Here is a 12,146-nt window from a genome sequence, read left to right as displayed (position 1 = left end):
ATTTATCGGATTCCTTTCAGTGCTCATGTGGATGACTCCACACTTTTCGTTATTTAGAGTCAACTTGCATTTTTTACACCATACAATTTATTGTCTAAACCCTTTTGCAATTGCTTTTGACCATCTGATTACTTTACGTTACAGTAAATGACATCATCATCTCCAAACAATCTAAGAGGCCTACTCAGGTAGTCTTCTAAATCGTTTATGTAGATCATGAAGAGCAGAGAGCTTATAAAACTTTCTTGGGGAACACCAGATATTTCTGTTGTACTCGGTGACTTTCCGTCATTTACTACGACCTGTGACCTTTCTGACACGAAACTACGAATACAATCGTACAATTGAGACGATACTCCGAAGGAATGCAATTTCATTAGAAGTCGATTGCGAGGAACGGTGTGAAACGCCTCCTGGAAATCTAAAATATGGAATCAATTTGACATCCCATGTCGATCCTCTCATTATTTCTTGAAAATAAAGAGCTAGTTGTGTTTCAAAACAACGGTATTTTCTGAATCCGCGTCGGCTATTTGTCAATAAATTGTTTTCTTCGAGGAAATTAGTAATATTCAAACACAATAAACTTTCGAAAACCATACTGCAAATCTACATTAGTGATGTTGTTGTGGCCTTCAGTCCTGAGACTGGTTTGATGCAGCTCTCCATGCTACTCTATCCTGTGCAAGCTTCTTCATCTCCCAGTACCTACTGTAGCCTACATCCTTCTGAGTCTGCTTAGTGTATTCATCTCTTGGTCTCCCTCTACGATTTTTACCCTCCACGCTGCCCTCCAATACTAAATTGGTGATCCCTCGATGTCTCAGAACATGTCCTACCAACCGATCTCTTCTTCTAGTCAAGATATGGGTCTATAATTTAGTGGGTTACTCTTGTTTCTTTTTTTTGGGTAGGCTACTGGTGTGACTTGCGCAATACCTCAGTCTTTAGGTACGGATCTTTCGACAAGCGAGCGGCTATATATGATTGCCAAGTATGGAGCTATTTTACCAGCATACTCTAAAATGAACCTCGCCGGTATACTTATATTTCGACTAGAGGCCTTGCCTTTATTAAGTAATTTAAGCTGCTGCGCTACACCGAGGATATTTACGTCTAACTTATGTTGCCGACTGCTAGCCCACCTCTTTGTACAAAAGTCTCACAATATTCGTCCTTCCTCATCCATCCTTCCGTTCCCAATACTTACTCAAACCATTTTCTTTGCTTACCTGTGTGCACATTTAGCTCCCATTATCATAACTGTCTCTAGCATTTGGTTATCATAACTGTCTCCTCATTTCCTCTTCTAAGTGCTCCTTCTCTTTAACAGCACGCACACTTGTGGTACATATACTTGCAGAATTTTCAGATCTTGCCCTTTGACTTTCACTCTTAACTATATCAACCTATCACTTATTCTCTTCACTTCCTGTTTCAACCCTCCTTTTATAATCACTGCCGTTCCATGTATTCCTTATTCCTGAGTGCTACTTCAAACACAGATCAGATCCACTCCACAGTTCCCTACTTGCTTTATATCCGATTTCTGAGAATCCTGGAAAAGCCAGTCTCCTCGTATTCATAAACTCCACTACTTCTTCCACCTCCCCTGTCAGTGTCTGTATATTCAGTGTACTAAATCTTAGCCCTTGGGAATAGCTGAGTAGTCTTCTACTACAACCATTCTATCCGAGGCTTGTTCCAAATATGAAAGCATGTATTATATCTAGTGTTCTTCCTGTAATTTCTCTCTAACAACTCTGATCAATTCAAAGCCTATAATTTGCTATAAGGTACCTCCGTCATCTGCACACAATTGGTCAGTAAAATTTGTCCATCATGGTCATATAAACAATCTCCTATTAATTTTACAGCTAAATCACTGCAGATTGTTGGATATAATTACAAATTTTCAATAGCTGCTGCACTTTGTCATTCAGTTCTCGTAGGGACTTTTACAGTGGAAAATAATTCAGAGTTCGACATCAGCAACTTTTTTACGTACATAGCCAGTCCTCCTTTCTTCATAGTGTTTTTACATTAGTGTGAAATTAGCTCGTATCTCGACGAGTAAAATAAATTTCAGTGATTTGCATGTAATCTGATACGCGCAAGTCTGCTAAAATTCCATCAATCCTTTTATTTTTCTGTCTGGATATTATGACAAGCTTATCGTTTCTATAAATGAGGCTTCTGATGTTTTGATGGAAGGTATTAAGTGATTTCCTTAAACATCCTTGACTTTGTACAAACTGTAGTATTTTGTTGTACTAGTTACTGTTTCAACTGTAACTGTATCTATTCTGCAGCTTTGTCTTTCAGGTGAATTCGTCCTAAAAGGTCCTAGTGATGAACCTTGCTGAAAATCATTGGGATAGCATGGATTCTGGTATGGTCAGAACGGATGCTACTGGTAGTTAGCCACGCAGAAGCATTCAGATGAAAACCGTGTTGTGTATCATGTGACTGTGAGAGGCGGTGCATCACACACCCATGCGTGAAAGTCGTTCTATACAGAGCGCGTTTATACACTCTGCATTATCAGCTGTCTCACTCACACATTTCCAGCCGTGTCGCTGCCTAGGTGTGAGAAGTTAACAGTTTTACGTGTAGTCCGAGAAAATAAAGGAAAGAAAGGGAAAGGGATCTGAGACAGCTTTGCAGTTGTGGAACGCTACTGGATGAAACCTGCTTTGCTTTCCATCTAAATGTTATTACGAAACCCGTAATACCATAATGGTGATGGACTGAAGTAGAATTAAATCAAACGATGCTGCGGAAATTAGACTAGGAAATGAGACATTAAAAGAGTAGTTGGAATTTTCTCACTGGACAAGAAAAATAACTGGCGGCGGCAGATATAAAGAGGATATAAAATGCAGGCGGACAACAACAAGTAAAGTTTTTCAGGCCAAAAGAAAAATACGTTAACTTCGATTATAAAGATAAATATTAGGTAGGATTTTCTGAGGGTACTCGGAGTTTATCTTTGTGTGGAAGTGAAACATGAACGAATAATCGCATATACAAAAAGAAACAAAAACGTTTGAAATGTGGAGTTGCAGAAGAAAGCTGAAGATTATCAGAGGTTACCAGATAACCATTGAAGAGCGCTGACTGTAATCAGAGAATAAAGGTGTTTATCTCACAACCTTACTAAAACAAGAGACAGGTTCATAGGACTCATGCCGAGTCTCCAAGAAATACTTTATTTGGTAATGGAGGATGGTGTGACACGCGGAAATTTTGGAGACAGACCAAGCTCTGAACACAATAAACAGGTTTAGGTGGACACGAGTTAGAATCGAGTTGTTTTTGAAGTAACCAGAAGACATTGTTAAAGATAAATGGCAATGTAACATGAGAGGCTTGCCGGAAATTAGAATGAAACTATATTCAGAAAGCTTCTTATGGACTACAAAAGTTGAGAGCAGGAGGCGTGCAACGTATCAACCACCGTTATTATCACTCTACCATTAGTAGACAGAAATGATAGAATGTTGTCTAATATTGGGCAGTGATAAATGTGCGCAGTCCATAGTCTGTAGTCGCCCTGCAGCAGAATCGTACATTGATGACTTGTGTGGTGTGTTTCTGTCGTAGCTATGCGTGCGCTGTTATTGCTGTCGTCGCTGTTCGTGCTGATGATGACGTCGGCTGCGGCTGACGTCAGCACTCGGTACGACGAGAGCACCGGCCGCATCGTCGTCTCCATCGAAAGAGGTGATGTCACTCCTTCATCAAACCTAACCTGCTACAGCTTTAACCAATATCTAGACACACATCAAATTTAAACAGAATCAGCTTCCACTGTCAACAGCAGCGTCAGCAGAATCAGTATCCCTCCTGATTGCATCATTTGAAACATTACCCACCCTTACCCCCTTCGTTTTTAACACTGTGTAGCGTAGATCAAAGGGCGTTGCTGACCGCTGAGTTCAACCAATTACAGAATTATAAGGGGTGATCAAAAAGTTTCCGTTCAAAGGCCACACCAGCCCCTTGCCTTCATGTCAGTGCGGATGTACCATATCGCTGTTGCGCTGGGTTCCATTTACGCTGCAGCAAAGCTCTCAAACGGAAACGTCTTGATCGCCTCCTGCACAAAAACACGGTCGTGCTTGTTATTTCACATTGAACTGCAACAACTGTCTGTCAGTGAAACTGCAACAATGTTTCGATTAACTTCTTTTTCATTATTTCTCGCCTACATAAAGCAATTATTATTTAGACAGTGATTGCTGAAAGACGATAAATACACTGCGTCACAAAAAAGTGAACCTCCAAGAAGGGGAGAAGAAACAAAATGAAACTTCATAGGTGGGGAGGGTATGGGGAGTTATTTCAGTGTTTGCAAAACAGCGTAAAATTTACAAAGAAATTGGCAGTATGAGTCCACTTATCGGTATGACGTCGCACTTTCTCTGACCTGAATGAATGCGCTGATCCGGTTGGGGAGGGTGAACTAAAGACGTTGTATCCTATCCAGAGGAAAGTTTGCCCAAAACTCCTGTAACTTTTCCTTGATATCCTTGATACCGGAACTGGAACGGAGTTGGCTCCACACAGGTCCTATTGGGACAGCTCTGAAGGTCTTGCTGGCCGTGGGAGTACCTTAACATCACGCTACAGTTCATAGACCAAGTGCCATGTATGGAGAAGCATTGTACTGTTGAAAATGGCACCGCAATACCGTCGCATGAGAAGTAACACGTAACGTCGCAGGTTGTTCACGACGTACTGTTGCTCCATTAGAGTTCCTTCAGTCACTACCAGCTCTGAGCTGAAGTCATACCCCACTGACGCCAGGTATTGTGGTGCCATTTTCAACAGTACAATGCTTCTTCATACATGTCACTTTACAGCATATTACTCCGTACTACATCACCTTATAAATTACGCTATCGCCCCATACCTGATTTTGCGTGCTTATTTTACGTGTACAAGTAGGGTGACTTTGAACTTCTGTATCTCGGAAACGGATGAAAGATATGAAGAAAATTTTCAAGGTTGTTCAAGATCGATATCTTAGAAATATATATTAAAAATTTCAGCCATTTTGTATGCATAACCGTCTTGGAATCCTCGGCTCGGTTTTGGTCCATTGGTGAAGGTGAAAATATAGAAAAAGAAACCTTTTTGTGGGGTTTTCCGAGAAACTGCCCATGAACTAACGGTACCTCCATAAGTCCTATCAAGCCCACCGTAGACTACATCAAATGCAAGAAGAACCAACAGATTTGCACCATTTGTCCAAGCAGAAGGACGTGTCTAATATTCATACTTTGACCCTGTACTGTAGAATAGTGTTACTAAGACGACCCTTCTGTTGGGTATACAGATGGTCCCTACCCCAAGGGCTATCGAAAACACTTGACCCTACCTTCTTATCATCAACAGAACCCGATGTATGGCAGTGGAAAATCCCATTTTCACGCGCGGCATTTTGGAACATATTAGGTATGAATGCTGTCGCATGCATACCGATTAGTCACACATGAAAATTTGTACTGTACTTGAACTCGAACCTGGATTTCCCGTTTATCTTGAGCGGTTGCCTTAAGCACTTCGGGTATGGGTGCATACTTCCTGGTCTGTCACAGAATTTCATATCTCACATTGGCGGCATCTTTATATCGTTGTTGTTGTTGTGGTCTTCAGTCCTGAGACTGGTTTGATGCAGCTCTCCATGCTACTCTATCCTGTGCAAGCTTCTTCATCTCCCAGTACCTATTGCAACCTACATCCTTCTGAATCTGCTTAGTGTATTCATCTCTTGTTCCCCCTCTACGATTTTTACCCTCCACACTGCCCTCCAATACTAAATTTGAGATCCCTTGATGCCTCAGAACATGTCCTACCAACCGATCCCTTCTTCTGGTCAAGCTGTGCCACAAACTTCTCTTCTCCCCAATCCTATTCAATACTTCCTCATTAGTTATGTGATCTACCCATCTAATCTTCAGCATTCTTCTGTAGCACCACATTTCGAAAGCTTCGATTCTCTTCTTGTCCAAACGATTTATCGTCCATTTTTCACTTCCATACATGGCTACACTCCATACAAATACTTCTTTATATCGTATTCCACTAAATTCATCGTCTAATGTTCGCAAAATTACTTGGATTCCCGCATCAGAGAGGACGAGACAACAAGGAATCGAGATCAGCGTTGTTCTCACCATGTGCCTACCTAAGCTTGCGATACTTACACGCAGGAGCAGAAGCTATTTATGATCCGCAGATATAGGAAATACCTGAAAATTAATTTGTTTACAGCGAATTTCTTGACATCATCTGTGTTAGATATAGATCAGCCACCCAATAGTGGCAGAACGATAATTACATTTATCTCGGTTCCTCGTTGTTATTCTCCCTGCTGTAGGAATCCAAGTAATGTTGCGAGCAATAGAGAATGAATGTAATGGACTATGATATAATTATGGAGACTGTGATAAAAGTTTGGGTCAGTCTTGCAGGCGTGCATGGATAACCTAAGTGGTTTAGGGGACAGGTCATGATAAGCGGGAAATCCGTGATGAGTCTTGCTCCGGCACACATTTTCACACAAATGTCACTAATAGTTAGTATCTCTTTCCCAACACAGCTGGTGCCAAGACATTTGCAGGCAGTGAATTTATTTCGAATTAATTTCGGATAGCTGTCAATCGTCATTAATGGCTGTACATACAGACATACAAGTAAATATTACATGCTGAGGGGATCCATTGTATATTATGTTCCAGTTCGCTAGTGAATTTTGACCATTTGGTTTTGGTAAAGTTTCAGCGTGGCAGTGGGACTGATCTGATGGCAGGCATTTCTAGGCCGACTTTGACGAGTGCTGGTCTGTGCTGGCTTCGTGGGAAGTTGTCTAGAATCTTCCTGCTGCACTTCAGAGGTCTTCCGGATGAGTCCTTTGAGACAAAACATAGATTCGGGTTATAGTCGTTATTCCATCTAGCGGAGTGGAAAGAGCCCTTTTCTTTTGCATCGTACAACAGAAAGAGATTTTCAGCATCGGCCCACTCTCTCGCGTCTTGGCGCTCTTTGTCGGTTTATCGTATCCCCAGTTGGTGCTGTTGCTGTTAAAATCTCCGAGGATTACAGCTGGGTGTTGCACGTTCTGGATGGCCTCATTCAAAATCCAAGACTGTGATGGAGGATTATAGATGTTCGTAATTTCAGTGCCCCGCAACTTAATTTTGGAGCCAAACATATTATTGTTCACAATTGGGCTTATTGTTTCAACTTCATCTGTGTTGTTTCTTACATTCATTGAAGTAGTATAACTTCTGTGATATGTTGCATTAAGCAAGCTATATCTTCGAATCTTGCATCTTGCATGAAGCTGACCTTGATTTTCGCAGTGAGTCTCTTGCAGCAGGATAACATCCACTCTGTGGTTGGACAGTAATTTTGCTATGTATTCACTTTTTGATCGGCTTACTCCTTGTATATTGAGTTCTAAAACTCTTAATGTATGGTCGAGGTCTAAAACGGGGCTCTAAGATGGTCCATTCTGAGCATGAGTCATGTTGCTGAATCTTCCAGTTGCTGGGATATCCTGAAGGAAAACTTCTGGCCCCGCACCCAACCTTGTTGCATTCTTGGCACTACCCAGGGGTCACGCGTGGGGCACTTTGAGGTTAAATCCACGGACGTGAAGCAACGACGACCCCCATCGAAAAAGGTGGACAGCCGGATAGAGTCCCAGTCCAGCACACTATTTTAACCTACCAGCAAGTTTCATAACAGCTTCCTCCGTAACGAGGACTTAATATGACCGAGGTCCTGTTTCCTCGCGAGTCAAATTCTCATTTTATTTCGTCGGTGATTTCTATCAAATGTTTAGCGTTACACATCCCTTCAACTAACCGTACGTAGCTGTCTGAGACAACTGCCAGTTGGTATAGGGAAGAGTCGTGCAGTATCGACCGGCTTAAGTTTTTTGACTTCACTGTGTAACTCTCGTGCCTAATCGGAAAATTAATATACGATTCTCTTACCTCACGACATGGTCTAAGAATAGCACAAAGTAACGATTTTTACTTTCCACAAATAGCACAGAGTAACGATTTTTAATTTTTATTTATAGTACTTAACGACATCGAAAGTAAATGAACTACAGTTACAAGTACTTGTTTTGTAAATAAAACTGCCTGTTCCTGCTGCTAGTTGCTTTATTTATCGCAAAAGCGTTTCGCCTTCTTCTGTTCTAAGGCATCATCAGTGGGATCTATAACGATACAGAATCTGCAACACTCAGAAAACTTAGAAGAAAACTTCAAAATGAAAATGTTATCATTTCAAAAGCAGACAAGGGGAACACAGTAGCACTGATAGACAAAGTGCAATACACTGGAAAAACACAAGAATTCATCTCACAAAATAACATTAGAAAATTTAAATAAGACCCAACAAACAGATTCTAGACAAAAGTAAAAAACACTCTGAAAATAATTGACATCATATTAGATAACACAGAGAAAAGAAAGTTGACATAGATCAGTCGCACTGCACCGGTCCTCCGAAGCCAACCAAAAATCCACAAACCGAATCTTCCTGTGAGGCCAATACTGGATTTCAGAAAATCTCCCACTTACAAGTTTGCAGGATACATGTTAAAATTACCGTCTGAAACTTTCCAAGTACAATAAGACAGAACCATTTAAACACTACACAGCTAATACAACAAATAAAAGATATAAAAATCCCAGACGCAGCAACGCTCCTCTCATTTTGTATAGTAAACAGTATTTCAACATTCCAGTACCAGAAACAATAGAAATTATAGGTAAGGACCTGAAAACTTATAGTCAACTCCCTGATGAACAGATTAAGGAAATATGCACACTAATAAAGCTCATAACAGAACAAAAATTACTTCCAATTCAATAATGAATTTTATTTACAAGAAGATAGATTACCAATGGGATCCCCAGTTTCAGGAGCTTTAGCAAATATTTTTGTAAACCACATTGAACAGATCATTTTCACAAAAATAGTAGCAAAAGAATACAACATATTATATTGGTTCAGGTATATGGATGACATCCTTTGGTTAATAGATGAACCACAAACAAAAATTGAAAAACTGCATACTGACATCAACAAGATACATAAAAATATAAAATTCATAATTGAAAGAGACCATAACAACCAAATTAACTTTCTGGATATAACAATCAAAAAACAAAATAATAAGCATATGTTTGAAATTTACCGTAAACCCACAGCAGTGGACATTATCATTCCCCAATCCTCGAACCAGCCACACGTACAAAAGCAAGCAGCACTTCGACACATGCTCCATAGACTCAACACAGTACCACTCACCAAAGAAAGCTACCAAAAAGAACTGGACATAATAATGCAGATAGCACAAAATAATGGTTACAATAATAACACAGTCACAAAGCTAAACGACAAAATTAAAAGTAAAATAAAAGGAGAAAGCTCCAAACCGCAGACAACAACACAACAGAACCAAATACAAACTCGCAGTCCCATAACAATTACACATGATAATCAGAAAAAGATGAAAGAAAACACAAGATGGTAAACAATGACATACAAAGACAAACTCACCCATAAAATCACCAACATTTTGAAAGACAGGTAATAAACGTAGCATACACAACAGACAATTCTATGCAAAAATACACCCAAAATTGACAAAAAACAGAGATATATACCAGAAAGCAGGTATATATCAGCTAGAGTGTAACACTTGTGAAGGCACATACATAAGGCAAACAGGGAGAACATTTGATGTCAGATACAAAGAACACATGAGAGCCTGGAAATATGGGACAAATCACTCCACATTTGCAGAACACCCAAGAGAAAATGACCACAAATCAACCACTAGAGAAGATGACATGAAAATAATTAAAATCAACAATAAAAAAACACCTCCTGACCATGCAAGAAAATTAACACATACATAAAACCAAAGCAGTGGGGAAAATCCTATTGAATGACCAAGTAAACCTGCTAAGCAATTCATTATTTACACTAATAGATAAAATAATAGAATAATGTTTTCAAAAAGGATAAATAGAATAATACCGTCCAATGTAATAATAATAGAACCCAACATCTTTACACTCACTCATCCATGACCCCTCCCCAGAACACTGAAACGAAAAGTCAAAACAGCTGTCACCAAAGTTTTCAGCCACTCGATAACAGCTAGAACAACCGTCCCCCCTCCCCCTCCCCCCCCAAAAAAAATAAAAAATAAAATAAATCGGATCTATCCCCTCCCCCCCCCCCTCTCTCTCTCTCTCTCTCTCTCTCTCTCTCTCTCTCTCTCTCTATCGCACTCACACACACACACACACACACACACACACACACACACACAGGGTATAAACGTCATAAACAGAAGTTAGTTAACGAACATATACTTCGTTAGGTTGGCAAGAAATAGGTAAACATACCAATGAAGGTGAAATACGTAATGAAGTCGCAATATTTACGTTCGGAAAAACAGTGCTCGACGAAATACAGTGTGTAGAAGGCGAGAACAGAAAGATGTGATTATGTGGCAGTGATAAAAGTGGTAGTGCGACCTCCGGACCAGATGTGAGGAAACGCAGATCAACAAATCGTAAGTAATTACTTTTTAAACAAAAAAATGCGAAGTGAACTGTTTAATAATCTAAAACTAACAAAATTGTATCGTTACAGATCCCACTGATCATGCCTTAGAACAGAAGGACAGAAGAAGGCGAAAAGCGTATGGGATAAATAAAGTAACTAGCAGCAGGGAAAGGCAGTTTTACTTACAAAACAAGTATTTTAAATGCTTGCTACGGAGGATGGCCACACAGACAAACTTGTTACAACTACAAGACTTGTAGAAAGCGTTTTAGAGAATGGGACATTGTCTTTTCTGTGATAATATAGTTTGTTAATCATTCACTGCACTATTACTTATTAAACAATACGGGGGTAGACCAATAAGAAACGCAACATATTTTTCTCTGAAAGTAGGTTTGTTTCATTCAGGATTAGAATACACCATATTATTCCCTACTCTTTCAGCTACAGAACCGTATTTTTACAACGGCCTTATGCCACCCTACAGGGAGGGTCTTTGTGCCGCATGGTACCACTCTATTGGTCGACGTTGGAGCCAACGTCTTACTGTGTCAATAACCTCTGCATCATGCACGCACTGCTTCCCCCGGAGTATATCCTTCATTGGGCCAAACAGATGGAAGTCGAAGCTAGAGTGGATGAAGAAGAACTGTCCAGTGACGTTTTGCGGACTTTATCGGATGCGCAGACTAGTGTGAGGACTTGCTTCTCATTTGTATTTTTGCGTCGAAGAACACGCTGAAGTTGTTTCTTCCACTTCATGAGGGTAGCATAATACACCTGAGAGTTGATCGTTGCACCATGAGGGAGGACATCGAACAGAATAAGTCCTTCAGAGTCCTTGAAGGCCGCCGCCACTGCTTTACAGGCTGAGGGTGCGGCTTTTAACTTTTTCTTCGGAGGAGAGATGGTGTGGAGTCACTCCATGGACTGAGGTTTTGTTTCCGGTTTGAAGTGGTGAACCCATGTTTCTTCGGCTCTTGCGATGTTTGACAAGTTGCACTATCAGTCTCGTAACACGCAAGGAATTTCATACAGATGGTACTTCTTTGTTCTTTATGGTCTTCTGTTAGGCGCTGAGAAATCCAGTGGGGGTGCACACATTTGAGTGAAACTTCCTGGCATATTAAAACTGTGTGCCGGACCGAGACTCGAACTCGGGAACTTTGCCTTTCGCGGGGATGTTTCCAGAGTGGTAGTTTTCAGGAGTGCTAGTCCTGCAAGATTCGCAATATCCTTTGTTTTAGGAGTGCTAGTCGTGAAAGATTCGCAGGAGAGCTTCTGTAAAGTTTGGAAGGTAGGAGACGAGGTACTGGCGGAAGTAAAGCTGTGAGGACGGGTCGTGAGTCGTGCTTGGTTAGCTCAGACGGTAGAGCACTTGGCCGCGAAAGGCAAGGGTCCCGAGTTTGAGTCTCGGTCCGGCACACAGGTTTGATCTGAGCTCTTCGTTCTTGGCCTTCCAGCTTTATTATTCCCTCATGTTTCTTGTGCATTTGGATACTATCCGTCTTTCACTCTTCACTTTGTCGAAC

General features: G+C 40.7%; 1 protein-coding gene across 1 annotated transcript in view; it reads left to right on the top strand.

Annotated features, from left to right (window-relative positions):
• LOC126198823 (myogenesis-regulating glycosidase-like) overlaps positions 1-12,146 on the top strand; it is a 56,154-nt gene that overhangs the window by 5,334 nt on the left and 38,674 nt on the right. Inside the window, exon 2 of the mRNA XM_049935394.1 lies at positions 3,607-3,726. Coding sequence (XP_049791351.1) covers positions 3,609-3,726 — 118 coding nt within the window. The 5' untranslated portion in view covers positions 3,607-3,608. The remainder of the gene's footprint in view (positions 1-3,606; positions 3,727-12,146) is intronic.

Source organism: Schistocerca nitens, chromosome 8, assembly GCF_023898315.1.
Source record: "Schistocerca nitens isolate TAMUIC-IGC-003100 chromosome 8, iqSchNite1.1, whole genome shotgun sequence".
Lineage (NCBI taxonomy): Eukaryota > Metazoa > Arthropoda > Insecta > Orthoptera > Acrididae > Schistocerca > Schistocerca nitens.
The sequence above is the reverse complement of the archived record's forward strand: the minus strand, read 5'-3'. Positions and strand labels throughout refer to the sequence as shown.